The sequence below is a fragment of the Oreochromis aureus genome, linkage group 5, assembly GCF_013358895.1.
Source record: "Oreochromis aureus strain Israel breed Guangdong linkage group 5, ZZ_aureus, whole genome shotgun sequence".
NCBI classification, from domain to species: domain Eukaryota; kingdom Metazoa; phylum Chordata; class Actinopteri; order Cichliformes; family Cichlidae; genus Oreochromis; species Oreochromis aureus.
The window spans coordinates 21,031,906-21,050,709 of record NC_052946.1 but is presented as its reverse complement, the minus strand read 5'-3'; the positions used below and the strand labels follow the sequence as shown (position 1 = coordinate 21,050,709).

The following is an 18,804-nucleotide window of genomic DNA, read 5'->3' as shown; positions in this document are numbered from 1 at the left end:
AGGCTTTCTGACATTAATAGGAGTCAAGTTCTTGTGCTGCTGGAAACAGACGTTATGACGGTCTAGATGTTAATAATGAATATTAATAATAATTCAGTGTTTCAGAGTTTAATGGCCCATGTACATTTTCATTGGCTTGTTAAAAAAAGCTTTTATTTATATATGTTAAAAATATTAATGCAGTTTAACCTCTTAGGACCTGGCGTCCACATATGGGGACATCACATTTTGGGTTGTCCAGACCACAATACTAAATTTTGCTCTTTCAAATGGCTTTCCAATGAGTCATATTGCTCTAAGGGGCACAATTGTTGTTTCTCATTTTGAGTTTTGCACATCATTACTCAATTGTGACTTTATAGTGTTGTTACGGTAAACTAGGGGACTCAAGCGTGGGACTCTGTTGCTTGAAGAAAGAACAAGAAATTTATTTACAAACGCCAGGTGATATGTAAAACAGTGAATAAGGTCCAATGCACAATTTCATTTATTTTATTTCATTTATTTATTTGTTTCACACATGGTTAAACAGTATTTCATTTCCTAAATTTTGATAGAACAGTGGCAGTATAATATCCTCGTAAGTGGATATCGGGCCCTTGTCTCGACCAAAACAACCCAAAATGTGATGTCCACATATGTGGACGCCAGGTCCTAAGAGTTAAAGAAAACCTTTTGGGCAAACTACGGCCCGCGGGCAACATCCGGCCCATTGGTCATTTTAATCCAGCCTGCCCAAATCAATTAATATCATAATTATGACTACATTAATTTGTCCTCCTCCTGTAATTCCTGACATTCCACCAGTTGGCGCATTAGGCGGAGTTGCTTAAATAGTTAAATACTATGAAAGGTAGCAATTGAAACTGATTGATCTCCAATGTGTTGTCCAACTTTCTTAAACTGGATGAGTTTAAAAAAAATTTTAAGACCAGAAAAATGTCCAAACATTCAGAAGCTGACACGGAGGATGCTGATGTTGTTTGGCTCTCACGTGTGTGTGAACAGTCTTTTAGTGTGAAGAACACCAACAAAAGAACCCCACAGGTCCCAGTTGAGTGATGAACACTCAGATCTGTTCTGAGAATTGCCACAACAAAACTGACACCAGACTTTGATTCATTGGAAAAAAAAAATGTTGATCAACAACACTGTTCCCACTAAAAGTGAACGCAAGTGTTAAGACTGAAATGCCGTATTTATGTTTATGCTTGATATGTATGCATCTGGTGCTGGCCCAACACGTCTGTGAAATTTTAAAAGTCAATGTATCTCCTGAGATGGCACAACACTGTTCTATAGTATAACTATCTTTCAGATAAATCACCCAGGAAAGCATATTTCATTTAAGTGAACGAATCTAATTAGTTTTAACTTTCTGTTTAACAACAAAGTGTAGAATAAATGCCTATTAATGTCAGCTCTATCTATTGTCATTTATTAGATTTGGGTCAGATTAGAAGTTACACTGAAGTAACACAGTGGTGTTTTTCTGTGCAATTGTTTCAGTAGAATTCACATGGTTGGATGTATTATTTTGACACCACAACCTCCAAATCCTTATTTCTTTTTCTTTCTTTAATAAAATGATGTAGACATGAGTCATTCTGCAATCTGGGATACTTTATTTGTTCATTTTAACAGGTGGAAGGACATTTTCCACAATAAGTTTATTAATAATAATAATAATAATAATAATAATAATAATAATAATAATTAATAATGTTTTCTCTACTTTTAAACCACATATTTTCTAGTAATTCAGCATAGTTCACACTTAAAGTTGTGCCATGAAAAAATCTGCCAGTGGTCTCTGCAGGGCAGAGTCAGCAGACATAAGCCAGCAGTTCTTTGTGACAGGAGGGTCGGTGCTGTAGTCAATAGCGCTGTCACTACAAAAAGAAAAACAAGCTCATGTCTTGGTGGAATCTTAAACAGTTTTATGTTTTGAATGAAGAAACTGAAAACATTACAAAAATGTACCTTGTAACATCTATCTCTTGGTTTTTAATCTTTAGTTTTGTGACAGGAACTTGCTGCACCACCTCATACACTGCTGGCTTTACAGCTGGAAAAAGGGAGTCAAATAATGAAACAAAAGCTGACACTGAAAACCAGATACTAAAACAGACACAGCAACAAGATACTTTTACAGAAACCACCTATGCTCGGTGCAAACTTTGTTTTTATTCTTAACATGACACTGACAAATTCGTTTATTTCTTAAGCAATGAACAAAGTATGTGCATGCATGTCGTTTCACTCACCTAAAAGTCCTTCGGTGTTGTTGGTTGAGGGTTGCTGTCTTAAAACTGGCCAAAGGAGTCTTTGGCCATTTTTCTCATGTTGTGAGATCACCAGGAGAATGTCTTCAGCTGCAATGTGAATTTCAGTGTTGTACACAGTCACTGTAACACTGGAAAAATATGGACTTTATATGAATATTTTAAAGCTCTTTGAAGATTTGAAAGACCTTCACAGATCATTTCACTTGTCTTGGCTGACTACTGCCCTACTGAGGGCTGTAATAGACATTTCACAGTGTCACAACTCCATGTAATCCAACAAACTTGCTTCTACCTGGAAGGTTCAACAAAGCTAAAAAGAAAATGAGAATTTAATATAGAATGTAATATATAATACCTGTAATAGAAACTTTTCTAGCTTGAGAAAGCTTACCATGGGCAGGGCCTTTTATTCAAGAATTGGTTGTAAAAAGAATTTCATGAAATTAACGACAACGTTATGCATATTACAATCCCAAATTATCAGCACACACCTTTGGATTTCCTGCTACTCAATGGAAGATTGATAATCTTCACTTCAATGTATCTTTACTTGGGTGCTTCTGTATAGCTCTGCATACATGCATGCATCCCTGACTGATGATTGTCCTACAGGCCTGTTCTCTAAACCTCTGGGAAATCTGCATGTGCATGTGCTCTAGTGCTCTACAGCTGCAAGACATCTCAATACTTGGTGGTGTATCAAGTTGTATCTGCTATGTGTTAGACGTGTATTACAAGCAATCAGTAGCCGTGTCCAAATACAGGGGCTGCATCCCTCGGAGGCCGCATTTGAAGGCCGATTAGATCACAGCCCTGGTGATGAAGGCTGTCCCAATTCGAAGGCTGCTCCAAATGCGGCCCACAAATGCGTCCTCCTTTTCCCTGGATTTAAAGGATGGGCCAGGTGGATCCTTCGTGGCCCAACATATCCCAGGATTCATAGCACAGCTGTGGATAGTTTTTTTCGAAAAAATGGCAGACGGCTCAAGTGGGGTGGCCGAAGAGTAAACTTTTAAAAGTAAGTAGGCACTGAGTTTTATATCACTTATTTATGTGATGATGCAAACGTTTTAATAACGAAGAACATTAAAACATTACTGTTGGCCACATGTTGGCAACGTCACATGACATTAGTGATGTTAGTGCCGATGGTTCACTCATTAAGCTAAAAAAAAGGTGCTTTTAATCTTAGGAGTCTGACATGTGACCAATGGACCAATGTACTGGGAACTCATCTTATTTAGTACTCCTTATATAACAAACAGAAAATACTCATTCTCTGTTACTGTTTTTTAGTAGTGTTTACCACCTGAGACTTTCACTTTTGTGTCTGTCCTGCAATTTTCCCTTCTCTCTCTTTTTCTTTCTCTCTGATTGTTAAATAAAAGTATGAACATAAGTTACACTTGTGTTTGAATCCTACAGCTTATTGCATATTTGATTTCCATGTTTGAGAGTCAGGACAGACGGACCCCACTGCTGCATCATCTGTGAGGTTTTGCACCCCTGATGGTCCACCAGGACAAACTAAGCAGTGTCTGAGGAAGAGGAGGAACAGCCAGCACCAGCTGAGAGAGAGTGTTCCCTCTTTGTGAGGGACTGCTAGAAATGCTTAAAATAACAAATTATCTGTCCTAATTATCAGTCTTATTAGGTAATGTTAAAATGATTTTATCATTTAAGTGTTTTCAGTGTCAGAAAGATTACTCAGGGCCTTCAAGTTAAAAACTATGAAAGGCAGTTAAACCTTTTTACATTGGGGAATATTTAATATATCAGTCTATTCTTCATTTTATCACAAACATACAGTTATCCCAGCTCATAAATTTTCATTTTTACCCATATATGTAAGCATTCAAACAAATTTAATAATGCCAACATATTTTAAAAACAATGTTCATCTCTCTTATGTACAATACATCTATATTTACACTATAAAAGATGTATTGTGTTTGAGATGAAGATATAGAGTGATAGGAAATATAAATTAATGCAACTTGAATCTTTATTGAAGCTCAGTATTTGAAACTGAGTTCTAGTTCAGTGCTGTAAGTTTTTAATTAAATACAATAAATTTAATATTGACTATATTATATTTACATGACTAAAGTGAGATGAAACTAGTCTCATGAACAACATTAGTTGTTTTTACAAATTGTTACAAATTGTTATTTATGACCTAATGTTAAGATTATTGTTTGGTGTAGAAATGAAGCCCAACAATCATGTTTTTACAGTCCTGTGGTCTTAGTCTCAGATACTTAACAAATAAAAAACCTCATGAAAAAAACAAACAAACAAAAAAAGATCATTTTTCGCCTTCATTTCTGTGAAACGTTCCTCTATAAAATGTTTCTAGCGGCTAGAAGCATGGTTGCTGGGCAACCTGAGCAGTGTGACTAAGGCTAGACAATCCCATTTAACAGCGTCAGACTTCTGGCCTTCTTGGTCTTCGAAGGACCCGGCCTACGTAGACAGCGAAGGCTGAGTCCGTTGGAGGATGCGGTCCCTGAATTGGGACACAGCTAGTATGTGCTTGAGACTGACTGGAACTGAACCGTGGGGACAGGCTGGGACAGGTGATGGAAGGATATCATGTGTTGTATGGCTAAAGAAGCTTATCCCATTTGTCTCCGCAGGCCATTTTAAGATGATGCTTCAATCAGTGGCTGTTGATCAATGGTCAGGACAATTTGCATATCAAGATCAAGAAACACACCTCACAGCCCATTGTTCATTCAGTAGTGCTAGTTTCAGTCATTGTGCAAATGTACTGTTTATGGGGTTTGGGAAACCTGCAGTCAACTGAGACTGAAAAAGTGACTTAGATGAGTGAAAAACGTTTCTGCCACTGAAAACGCTGATGATGAAAAGTATCTATTGTAGGGTCTACCTTACAATTTGGCGCTGTATAAATAAAACTGAATTGAATTGGATGAACGGAATCAAATTTTTGGGCTTTCTGCAAGTTGTTCCTAGCTTTTCCCATTCAAAACCTCTTTTGTCCTGGTATATTTGTCTTACAATATTCTAATATTGAAGGGTTGCTGTTGCATCCAGAACTAATTTTGTTGGATTCTTTTTCTTTCCTGTTGCTAAAGAGTGAGACCTCTCACCACCATGTTCTCAGTTTCTCTGGGTATCTCAGCTTGAGAGCTTGTGTGTAGGATAGTTAAAGCAAGTGTTTGTAGTTGTGATGGAAATAAACCTTTTATTTTTATTTTATGGCAGACATGTTTAAATTAGTGAGATTTGGCCAAATCTCACTGAAATAAACCTTTTATTTTTATTTTATGGCAGACATGTTTAAATTAGTGAGATTTGGCCAAATCTCACAAAATGCTCCATACAAAAAAGTGTACAATTAAAATAATAAATGGCCCAAACTGCCCTTTTAATGTTTCATTTCTCAGCATATATTTTGCAATATATATAACTGACATCAGAGATTTATATACTGATCGCCTCATGTAAATCCTGGGAAAAGAACTGAATAAGGGCGCATGTCTTTAAACAATACAGTGAGAACATACGTTTTGACCATTATACTGCAAAATCACCTGCCAACTGTCGAGGGATCTTGTCCAGCTGCTTGATATGTCACTGTCTGTCCATCTCGTACAATGACCCTCTGTGATTCAGTGTCAACCTCAACATGCTGGTGAGTTTTGAGGTGTATAAAAATTTTGCTGAAACCTCCGTTTGCAATTGAATCTAGCTCACCATTAACAGACAGGTCTAGAACAAAAAAGAAATGCTGCTCTTTAACCACTATAAAAACTCGGGGAGAAATATAAAAATGCTCATGAGAAAGACTACTACTGACCTCTGCTGGGGTGGTGAAATAGTTTAAGGATTATAGCTCCACTGATGTCAAAGCAGAGTGGAACAGTCTGATTCCCAGTTGAGTTGAGCAAAAACCTGTAGAGAAGAGGAGCTAGAGGTATAGAGACACAAAGTTAGACTCTGGAATCTGAAAATAATCTGAAAATAAAGAGCTGTGCAATCAACACTTACTAAACTCTTTTCATGCATTGGGCATTTTGGAATTCTTTTTGGGAGTTTTGGAGTTTTGGAAAAGTACACATAAAACACATGAAAAATGAATCCATTGTTATATATATATATTTTTTTAAATCCCATGCAGTCATAGAATGTTAGAAAACTTGCCTTAAGTTAAGAAAGTGTCATGGTGATATTGATTTTTTTTTTTAAAAATTTCACCTAAATACAAGTTTTCCAATAAAAGTGTAAGATATTTTATAATGCATAGCACTAATGACCATTTTATCAAAAAAATGTTTTTCCCCTTTTCTTTTTTGGAGGAATTGTTTTCCCAAAGTCCCCTCTTTAAAATATTTGATTTTCTTAGAACAAAAAAGTATTCCATCTATGCAATACAGTACCATCAGTTACTTCAATCAGGTCATCAGTAGGCTCTAAATAACCTGCAAATAATTTAAACAGCACTAGTTACATACCAGAAAATTTCAGATCTCCGGTTGATATTGCATGACTTTGGACAACACAATAAAAAAATCTTTGAATGTCTTAGAACAAAAAAAGTATTTCATCAATGCAATACAGTACCTGTAGTTACCTCAATCAGGGCATCACTAGGCTCTAAAAAAACTGCAAATAATTTAAACAGCACTAGTTACATACCAGAAAATTTCAGATCTCCGGTTAATATTGCATGACTTTGGACAACACAATAAAAAAAATCTTTGACTGTCCTAGAACAAAAAAAGTATTTCATCAATGCGATACTGTACCTGCAGTTCCGACATCATAGGACTTGATGTAATCATAAGACCTAATCACAGGATCAAAATCAGCAACTGTAAAAACATTTACACACATCTAATTACATAAAGTTAACATTGCAAAGCTGATTCATTTATAATTGAGTTTAATTGATGCTTTTATTAACATCCATGCTCTGACACTAAAGTTCCAAACTAAATCTTTAAAGAGCTCACACACACACACACACACACACACACACACACACACACACACACACACACACACACACACACACACACACACACAACTTTAGTGGTGTCTCCCATGGGGATTTGTAATCCATATACAGCAGGTGTTCCTGTACACCAACCTGGTCACTAGGTTGTACCTCCCAGTTTAAGTTGTCTCAGCGTGCATCTTACATCCTGCTTCTGTCTGACTCACATCTATTTGACTCAGTCTATTTCATACTCCCTTTCTTTCATTCACAGAACATCTCTGAACTATAAGCGATCGTCTCCTCAGCTGAACTGGAGAATGTTGTTGTATTGATTTGATTTGCTCACCAGAATGAACCCACTGCCCACTATAACCACAAGCAGGAGCAAGATGTGCAAAATTGGGTTGACCTCCTGGGGGCTGCCATCTCTGTGATGTTTCACCTTCCTTGGGTTTATGAAACACATCTGTGTTCTCTCCTGGAGGCTTTGTGACCACCATAGATGTGAGAGGAGTCACAAAGCTGTACTTCAGTGACAGCTCCATAGCTTCCTTCTTCACTTTCTCTTTCTCAGGTCCAGATAATTGAAGCCTGTGTGACAAAGTATAAAATGGTGTTGTATGTAACTTCACACATTACAGGTGTTAAGCTGAACCCATGTCCTAAAATATGCATCTTAGGGATTTTCTTCACAGAAAGTCAAGTCAGCAAGCTTCACCAAAAACACACAATCTGTTGTTTGTTACAGGGAAAATAAAGTCTAACCAAATCATGGAGATCCATTACCAGACCATAGACAGCCTGGCTGCCTATGTTGTCCAAATCCTTAGCTCCTGAGACACATACTTTTATGATTAAGTGTAAAAACTCTGCCTTTAAAAAGATGTTAAAAAAACTTGTTTTTGAAATTTAAGGAGATTAGCGATGATGAACAAACATAATTGTACCAATATAATTTTATATGGGAGATGTACATGACTGTTTAATAAAAAGGTAAGAAATGGAGATGTTGATGTTAAACTACCCAACACTGAAGAGAACACAGTTTATTACTGCAGCCATATTATCTGATGTCCCTTTAACAGACTTCTACTTGGAATTTTGGGACTAAATTTCAACCTGTTGCCCTGATCTAACAAACTTAAAACATATTGTCTTGCTGCAGTTCACCTGTCTTTTTGACACCTTGTACATTCAAATTTCATTCTATGCATTCAAGTTTCAGTCTATATGTTTGAGTTTAATTCTATATATTCAGACACCCAATCAATATATCCAGACTTTTCTTATAATGCATATATAATGTGATCCTAAACTGCATTCCACGATTATCTATGCTTAAAACACCTGAAAAATAAACAAAGAAAAGTATAAAATAAATAAACAGTTTTGATTTATTAAAAAAAGTTTAGTGTTTTGAAGACACTGATGTAGAGGTAGAAACTTTAAAGACACACAGCCAACGTGGGAAACCTGCTGTGAGGACAATTAAAGTGTGGTCAGAGGGGACAGACGCAGTCCTCCAGGAAGACACACAGACTGGAATACGTTCACCCACACAGACTTGGACCAGTACGCCTCATGTGTACTGGATTACATCTCCAAAACTACAGACAATGTCACCACCTAGAAATGGATCACCACATACCAGAAGCCTTGGATGAACCAGGATGTTCGTCTCCTCCTGAAGGCCCGCAACACCGCCTTCAGGTCAGGAGATGCACAGGCCTACAATACAGCCAGGGCTAAAAGCTAATGAGAGGTATCAAAAAGCCAAATACCACTACAAAAAGAAGGTAGAAGAACACTTCTCCAACTTCAACCCCCGACGCATGTGGCAAGGACTCCAGACCATTACAGACTACAGGACCACCAAACCCTTCCCCCCATCCTCTGATGTCTCCTTCCTCAACGAGCTAAACAACTTTTATGCTCATTTTGAGCGAGGGAACCCCACAACTGCAACCAAAGCAGACGTGACTCCGGACCACCAACCACTGACTCTCTCCCCCACCGATGTAGGAGTGGTGCTGAGCATAATTAATGTCCACAAGGCTGCAGGTCCTGATGGCATAAAATAAATCCACCTCCATTGTCCCGATTCCCAAAAACTCTAACCCATCAAGCTTCAACCACTACCGCCCAGTAGCCCTCACCCCCATCATCACAAAGTGCTTAGAGTGACTGGTCCTAGCACACTGTCTCCCCACCACCCTGGACCCCCACCAATTTGCATACCATCAGAACAGGAGCACATAGGATGCAGTCTCCATCGCACTGCACTCTCTCACACCTGGACATTACAAAACCTAGGCCAGAATGCTGTTTATAGACTTCAGTTCAGCAATACAATCCTCCCCTCACAACTCATCAGGAAACTGACAGACCTGGGCATCAGTTCCCTCATATGTAAATGGTTACTGGACTTCCTGACCAACTGGCCCCAACATGTCCGACTGGATAACCACTGCCCATCTACCATCACAATGAATACTGGTGTACGACGGTGCGATACCAACAACCTGCTGCTCAACACCGAGAAGACCAAGGAGCTCATCGTGGACTACAGGAAGAATGCTGACCTACATCCACCCATCCACATTAAGGGGACGGCTGTGGAGCATGTGAGCAGCTTCAAGTTCCTGGGTGTCCACATCTCCGAGGATCTCATCTGGATGAACAACTGCTCCAAGCTGGTCAAGAAGGCTCACCAGCGCCTCTTTTTCCTGAGGACTCTGAGGAAGAACCACCTGTCCTCAGACATCCTGGTGAACTTCTACCGGTGCACCATTGAGCGCATCCTGACCAACTGTATAACAGTCTGGTATGGGAGCTGCTCTGCTTTGGACCGGAAGGCATTGCAGAGGGTCATGAAAACTGCCCAGTGCATCGCCGGAGCACCACTTCCTGCCATAAATGACATCTACAGGAAGACGTATCTGAAAAGGGCTGGAAAGGTCATCAAAGACCCCAGTCACCCAGCACATGGACTCTTCACCCTCCTGCCCTCTGGGAGGCGCTACAGGAGCCTCCGGACTAAGACCACCAGGTACCAGAACAGCTTCCCTACAGCTGTCAGACTCCTGAACTCTGCCTCCTGACATCTGACCCACGTTAAACTCATGGACTGAACATACACACACCCACAACCACCTATAACTGAACACACACACAATGGACAACTGTACCCTCATACACACAATAATAACATGGACTGAACCACCATTCACAACCACCAGTACTTTATATAGCCTCTGTAGGAATTACCCACATATCTCACTGATCTAAACTGCACTACTGTAAATGCTGTATAGACAATCATTCAATCATTATAATTCTACATCTGTTTACAACAGTTTATAACTTGCATACTTCATGTTTAATATTTCTGTATAGTTTTCATATTTACATCTTGTTCATAGCCTGTACATAGCTTGTACACTCACTACAGCCAGTACATATAGTTATAGCATATTCATAACATACCTACATACCGTGTGCATTGTAACATACCCATAATAGACCCATATTTTGTACCCTCATACCTATAATAGACCCATTCTGTAATATAACTATGTATCTATATTATTGCTAATATATATTTTGTAATATGTCTATATTATGTCTAGAGCACTTTCTAGATGGATCCAAACCACATTTTTTTGGCTTGTACTTGTGACATGTACAATGACAATAAAGTTGAGTTCTATTCTATTCTATTCTATTCTATTCTATTCTATTTTATTCTAAGAGTCATACAAGGAAAGATGGCATATATCATACTCACTCTTTGTCCAGAAGCTGTTTAACTGTGAGGTATGCCCAAACCCTCTGGATATGGTCATCAGACACTGTTCCAGTGGATTCCACAGTTTCACTTGGGTTAGAGAATATTATTCTTCTATTACTCTGTAATAATTCAAATGCAATGTAATGTCAGTCAACAGGGAAAATGGTTTAAGAAGAGTACTCCTGGTGAGTCCTGTGGATTGATTCTTACTGAAATGGCCACAACTTGAGGGGTGAAGGTTTCAATGTTATTATCTGTGATCTCACCGGCCACCACAATCTCAGAACCATTATAATAGTGACTGAAGTTAGTCTGGGTTAGATTGGTCCCACCCAGATAGATCATTGTCACATCTGTCAGTAGAGGTGTGGCCACCTCTTCATAGAAACCCTGTTGACATACAGCGTGGAAGTGATACAAATCATGCTCATATTTTTTCTTTCAATTCTCAGGGGTTTCAACTCACATAAAAGAAGAGTATGTATATTTTAAATACCTTCAGCTGTAAATCAGCATCAGAGTCTTCATAAATCCGCCGTGCCACACCGTTATTTTGCAGTGACATTTTCTCAAGGAAATTAAAATTAACATCAAAACCAAAACCAAGACAGTACAGTGGGAATTTGCCTGCAATAGCCTGTCTTACATTTGACTGGATTTTCTCCAGATTTGTCACCCCTGAAAAGACACAAGACTCATAATAAATCAGGAACAGTTAATCACAATAAGCTCATAAAGATCTCAATTTCATGAAATATTTGTGTACATTTGTTTACAGATGTGCTTTATTATAACCTGAGGTTGGGTCTCCATCTGTGAGGAGTATAAGGATAGATGCTGAACCTTCTCTGTTATGTGCATTCAGCATACGTGCTCCTTGTAACACTGCTTCATGTATGTCTGTGGCTGAAATGCAACAACAACAAACAAAGTCTCAGTACACTGTTCATTGTCCAAATGTTTATATTTCAAAATATGTATTTACTATAAAATCTCACATCCTCTCTCTTCAATATTGCGTGCAAAGTTTTTGGCACTTTCCAGGTTTTTGCTGTTGGCCTGAACGAGTTCTCGCTTCCAGTAAGAAATTCTGTCATCAAAAGTGATCAGACCAAAGTGATCATCTTCTGCCAGATCATTCAAAATGTGGATTAATGCGATCCTAGTCTGGGTAAGAAAACATAATTTACACACATTTGTTACTTAAAAGTATAAATAAAATCATATAAGAAACCGACCCTTCAAATACTTTACCTGCTCAATTTTTCTGCCATGCATTGAGCCACTTTGATCAATAACAAAGACGACATTTTTTGGTATCCGAGGAAGATCAGATGGTGCAAAATGATGAACAAAGTACCCGTCAGATTTCTAAGGTGGAGTTATTAAAAAAAATAAACTTGATAGGTTATAGGATTATTCAAGAGGCTTTTTAGTCCAAATTACAGTTTGTGTTGCTAAAAGATTTACCTTGATGTGTCCCAGTCCATTATCCCTGTTAACATCATAAACAATAACCAGATCTCCATTCATACCCTGATCTCCACAGCTGTCACACATTTTCTGTTGGTAGACTGTTGGATAGAAATACACCCACGCCTGGAAACAGAGTGAATCACAGTGTTTAGAAACTTGGAAGAGAGCGATGTCAGTGATTTTATTTTCTGTTTTCCGATTTGGGCTGATATTTGTATTGTTAAAAATCTTAAATGAAACATTGTCAGAATTACTCATTTGTCTCAATTTATGCAACACGACTTTACATACAAAGAGTGTCGGAGAAGCCTAACCTTTAGAAAAAAAAACATTAGATAAGAATCTACAAATATGAGTTCAAGGACCAAAACTTTAACCCAGAGGTCACTAACAGGTGGACCATGGTCCAGGTTTTGAAAACACACTGCCCAATTTAATGTGAGTTAAACCATTTCATGTAATGCCACTCAGCCAATCAACTTTGTGGATTCCAGGTGATAAACATTGGACTCTATAGTGCCAATAGTTGAGAGGTAGTCATTTGAAAAGACAGTATAGAAGAAAAGAAGAAAGAGAATAAGAATAAAAATAGCAACACGTGCAGTTTTACCTGCTGTTTCAGGCAATTATAAACTGCCTGAAGCAGTTTGTAAGAACTGACGCTTCCACTTTCTTGATACAAATGGTTCCTGAGACAACTTTTTCAGGTTTAAGGAACATAGACTTATGGAACTTCACAATGTTTGGCTCCTCACACAAAAGCAAGGCAGTTTTGTCCGAAGTGAACATAATCAAAACTAATCATCAGTGTGCACCTCCACAGGTGTGTGAGATTTTTAACCAATGTTCAGTTCTATGCTGTGTGACCAATAATAGTTTTGGAATTATTTTTCAAATTATTTGTCAAAAGGTTTTGCAATTGTACTGATTTAATTTGATTTGACAGTCTATATTGCACACCAAATAATTTCACATTGTGATCATCCGGATTTTTGCTTAAAGAAATGTTAGTTGAATACCCCTGTTTTAAACCTCATTCTTCTGTACAAGGATGAGAAATGAACCATAATGTTGGAAGAAATGTCATAGTTACCGTGATGATTATTTGTGCATTTTACTCATTTTATAGTCATACATTTTACACTGAGATCAAGCTCCCTCTTACTGTAAATGAATAACAACCTGTTAGTACCTCAAACTGTCTCTTGTTAGAAAGCTCATAATTTTTTTTTACTGTTTGACAACAAAAAGATTTCAGTACCTGTTTATCTGCATGTGTTTTGGTGATGGCATAAGCGAGGGGGTAGGTGCTCAGGCCTCCTTTCACATCAATGAAACTGATGCCAGCTTCCTCGTGAATGTACACATCTACCTGGTATTAAATATAATCAAATAAAACAAAATATCTCATCATGTGTGCTGTTATCTCAGCATTTTTTCACTAATAGATACCAACAAGACAATCACCTTGAAGTCTCTGACAGGCTGCATGGGTCGAGCATGGATTTGCAGCTCGTACTTGCCATGTGTGCGTTTCATCAGTTCCTCATATGTGAGTTCAAAAGTGACCTTTTTGTGAGCAGCCACAGTTACAGAGGTCTTAAATTCCTCCAGAGTCCTTCCTACAGAACTAAAGCAGAAACAATAACCATTTCACTTATTTGTATGGCTGTAGTTTGAATCTGAGCAGGGAATAAGATTAACTCTAATTATATTTTCCTATTTGCATTCGCATTAACATTATTTTAGAGAAATGAAGAAAGAAGAGAAAACACAAGAACAGACCCAACTAGTTCTGAATGACAGAAATATTTTCTTTTTCTTCTTCTTTATCCAAAGGAACACTCAGTGTATTTGTACAATACCCACAATTTAATCATTTAGTTAATACCTGACAAGTCCAGCACTTTCACCACGAGACACAGCTTCAGTGTACTGCTGCTGAGCTTGCTCCTTAGCTTTCACAACACCATCATAAACTTGGCCATCGATAAACCTGAAGAGGACCAAGAAAAGCCCTTATATAAATGCACACACTGCTGAGTATCCTGTAATTTGTTCTTCAGTGTAGAATTCTTTATTTGCAAATGTCTCTGGATGGTTACAGATTATTTTAACTTCACACACATTCGAAATTTACTGATGAAGGCATTCTTGGGAAGCCGAACATGGAATTCAATTTCCTTTGATTCGTTCATACGATTGGCCACACGGCTTGTGATGACAGTGGTGGCATAACGACTGGTCACTGTGGAGTTGATGTGAAAGCTGTAGATGTCCCAGTCATCCTGAGCAAACACAGGAGGCATGTTTCACCAAAAACAAACAAACAAAAAAAGCCTCTCTCCAGGTCTTTTTAATGTCCAAATAACATGACAGTATTGCAAGTTATAAATACACATATCTAGGAATAAATCATTTAATGGGAAAGGCCCATTTATCCTTAATCTCGCACTGACCAGCACCTTTATTAAATGCCAAGCTCTAAACATTAAAATAAGCTCATAGACCACTTTTTACCCTGATCTTAAACACATGATAAAGTAAACATGTACACACGGTCAGTATTTCTTCACTTCAAAAGACGTTACATTATCTTCTATTCTGTTCCCTTGAAGTGCTCTGTTGGTCCTTTATGTCTACTGAACTTACCTTGTTTGGCAGTGTGGAGGCCAAAGCAAAAAGGAGTCCTATGAGCGTGATTTGCACCACAGCTCTCCCCATGATGCCTCTAACCAAAATACCAGCAAAGCAGCTGAAACGCTCTTTTGAACTTAAACAAGGACACCGTTATTATGCACACAGTGTTTTTTAAAGGGCAAACTCACTCGCTTACACAAACACTGTCTCACACAAACATTCCCAGAAAACAGTAATTTACTGCTTACCCAGCACTTTATTAGACCTTTAATGTTTACATTGAGGGTCAAACCTGTGCGCTTCAGCCAAACGTGGCCAAACTTTGGTCCCACAGCTGTCTTTTTCATTCCTGATAAGCATTCTGACAAACCAAAGTGAAAGATATATGACAACAATCTAGCTTTTCACTATTGGTGAATGTGAGTAATATTATTGTCTCAGGCCAAAAATAGTTTATTTACAAGTATGAGCAGTTTTTTTTTTTTGAAACAGTAATGTGACAAGGACTGGAGAGGTCTGGGAAAACAGGAAAAAAAAAACGAGAGATGTGATGTAAATTTTGTCGAAATGGTCTTTGTGATGGGAAGTAATAAAATCTATGACAATCATAAATTTTATCACATGTCATAAAGTATTAATAATAATAATAATTCATGTTTAACTTATGTATTAGTCAGAAATTAAATGTATGGAACAATAATTTAGACTTGTGTTTTGGGCACACATTATTTTCATAACTGCTTTTACTCTTGGTTGGATGATGGATGTTTGTGTGTGTGTGTGTGTGTGTGTGTGTGTGTGTGTGTGTGTGTGTGTGTGTGTGTGTGTGTGTGAACGATATTACATAGGTAAGGCTTTATAACAACATAGAGGAGTAGTTATGGTGAAAGCTCGATAATTTATACCCCATTGAAAGTTCATCATTAATTTTATTTGGTTTTTTTATGCAAAATAAGATCACAATCAAAGTGAAGCTTAGACCCTCCCACACTCTGTGTGAGTCAGACGTCCCAGTGAGAGAGTCCAGAGAGACATCTGGATATTCAATTCAATTCAATTCAATTTTATTTATATAGCGCCAAATCACAACAAATGTCGCCTCAAGGCGCTTTATATTGTACAATAGATTGCACAATAATAAATACAGAGAAAAACCCAACAATCATATGACCCCTATGAGCAAGCACTTTGGCGACAGTGGGAAGGAAAAACCCCTTTAACAGGAAGAAACCTCCGGCAGAACCAGGCTCAGGGAGGGGCGGGGCCATCTGCTGCGACCGGTTGGAGTGAAAGAAGGAAAACAGGATAAAGACATGCTGTGGAAGAGAGACAGAGATTAATAACAGATATGATTCGATGCAGAGAGGTCTATTAACACATAGTGAGTGAGAAAGGTGACTGGAAAGGAAAAACTCAATGCATCATGGGAATCCCCGGCAGCCTACGTCTATTGCAGCATAACTAAAGGAGGATTCAGGGTCACCTGGTCCAGCCCTAACTATATGCTTTAGCAAAAAGGAAAGTTTTAAGTCTAATCTTGAAAGTAGAGATAGTGTCTGTCTCCCGAATCCAAACTGGAAGCTGGTTCCACAGAAGAGGGGCCTGAAAACTGAAGGCTCTCCCTCCTATTCTACTTTTAAATACTTTAGGAACAACAAGTAAGCCTGCAGTGCGAGAGCGAAGTGCTCTAATAGGGTGATATGGTACTACAAGGTCATTAAGATAAGATGGGGCCTGATTATTTAAGACCTTGTATGTGAGGAGCAGGATTTTGAATTCAATTCTGGATTTAACAGGAAGCCAATGAAGGGAAGCCAAAACAGGAGAAATATGCTCTCTCTTTCTAGTCCCTGTCAGTACTCGTGCTGCAGCGTTTTGGATCAGCTGAAGGCTTTTCAGGGAGGTTTTAGGACATCCTGATAATAAAGAATTACAGTAGTCCAGCCTGGAAGTAATAAATGCATGAACTAGTTTTTCAGCGTCACTCTGAGACAGGATATTTCTAATTTTAGAGATGTTGCACAAATGGAAGAAAGCGGTCTTACATATTTGTTTAATATGTGCATTGAAGGACATGTCCTGGTCAAAAATGACTCCAAGGTTCCTCACAGCATTACTGGCGGCCAAGGTAATGCCATCCAGAGTAAGAATCTGCTTAGATACCATATTTCTAAGATTTTCAGGGCCGAGTACACTAACCTCAGTTTTATCTGAATTAAGAAGCAGAAAGTTAGCGGCCATCCAGGTCTTTATGTCTTTAAGACATTTCTGCAGTTTAACTAATTGGTGTGTGTTACCTGGCTTCATGGATAGATAGAGCTGCGTGTCATCTGCATAGCAGTGAAAATTTATGCTATGTCTTCTAATGATGCTGCCTATGGGAAGCATGTACAATGTAAACAGAATTGGTCCTAGCACTGAACCCTGTGGAACACCATAATTGGCCTTAGTGGGTGAAGATGACTCTCCATTTACTTGAACAAATTGGAGTCTATTAGATAGATATGATACAAACCACTGCAGTGCAGTACCTGTAATACCTACAGCATGTTCTAATCGCTCTAATAGGATATTATGGTCAACTGCACTAAATCAGATAAAAAGTCTGAGAAATCAGACAGAAACTCTGTGTAAGGCCCAGGTGGACGATAGATAATAACAAGTAAGACTGGTTTCTGAGTTTTACAGCTGGGTTGGACAAGGCTAAGCATCAGGCTTTCAAATGAATTAAAAGTCTGTCTTGGTCTTTCGTTAATTAATAAGCTGGTGTGAAAAATTGCTGCCACACCGCCCCCTCGGCCTGTGCTTCGAGGTTTCTGGTAGTTAGAATGACTCGGGGGTGTTGATTCATTTAAACTAACATAATCATCCTGCTGCAACCAGGTTTCTGTAAGGCAGAGTAAATCGATTTGTTGATCAATTATTAAGTCATGTACTAACAGAGACTTGGAGGAGAGAGACCTAATATTTAATAATCCACATTTCACTGTTTTACTCTTTGGTTCAGATGTGGATTCTGTATTGTTCTTTCTTTGTGATTTTTTATGTTTAAGTTGTTTATTGCTGGTTTTTAGTTTGTTTTTTGTCTGTCTGGGAGCTGACACAGTCTCAATGGAGATGGGTTTTTGGGGGGGTAGCAGGAGGAGAGAAGCTGCAGAGAGGCGTGTAAGACTGCAACTCTGTTTCCTGGTCCCAACTCTGGATAGTCATATTTTGGGGAGTTTAATAAATTGGTCCATATTTCTAGAAATGAGAGCTGCTCCATCCAAAGTGGGATGGATGCCGTCTCTCCTAACAAGACCAGGTTTCCTCCAGAAGGTTTGCCAATTATCTATGAAGCCCACATCGTTTCTGGGACACCACTCAGACAGCCAGCAATTTAAGGAGAACATGCGGCTAAACATGTCACTCCTGGTCTGATTGGGGAGGGACCAGAGAAAACTACAGAGTCCGACATTGTTTTGGCAAAGTTACACACCGATTCAATATTGATTTTAGTGACCTCCGATTGGCGTAACGGGTGTCATTACTGCCGACGTGAATTATGATCTTACTGTATTTACGTTTACCCTTAGCCAGCAGTTTTAAATTTCCTTCAGTGTCGCCTGCTCTGGCCCCTGGAAGACAATTGACTATGGTTG

The 18,804-nt window shown here is 38.5% G+C and overlaps 1 protein-coding gene across 2 annotated transcripts; it reads right to left on the bottom strand.

Annotated features, from left to right (window-relative positions):
* Positions 1 to 1,602: 1,602 nt before the first annotated feature.
* On the bottom strand, positions 1,603 to 15,332 carry LOC116321502 (inter-alpha-trypsin inhibitor heavy chain H3-like). 2 transcript variants are annotated; one of them, XM_039611951.1, is made up of 21 exons: positions 15,176 to 15,332; positions 14,651 to 14,811; positions 14,415 to 14,519; positions 13,991 to 14,153; positions 13,785 to 13,895; positions 12,518 to 12,646; positions 12,302 to 12,418; positions 12,046 to 12,214; positions 11,843 to 11,953; positions 11,544 to 11,725; positions 11,258 to 11,437; positions 11,045 to 11,166; positions 7,604 to 7,848; positions 7,064 to 7,129; positions 6,879 to 6,920; positions 6,695 to 6,736; positions 6,115 to 6,225; positions 5,849 to 6,026; positions 2,268 to 2,416; positions 1,984 to 2,068; positions 1,603 to 1,892 (listed from the first exon to the last, which is right to left on the bottom strand). In XM_039611951.1, exons 1-21 carry the CDS (start codon positions 15,245 to 15,247, stop codon positions 1,778 to 1,780), a joined length of 2,655 nt encoding a protein of 884 aa, XP_039467885.1. In that variant the 5' UTR covers positions 15,248 to 15,332; the 3' UTR covers positions 1,603 to 1,777. The 2 variants fall into 2 exon arrangements, with proteins under 2 accessions (XP_039467885.1, XP_039467886.1); XM_039611952.1 differs by lacking the exons at positions 1,603 to 1,892; positions 1,984 to 2,068; positions 2,268 to 2,416 and adding an exon at positions 2,423 to 2,598.
* Positions 15,333 to 18,804: the final 3,472 nt, after the last annotated feature.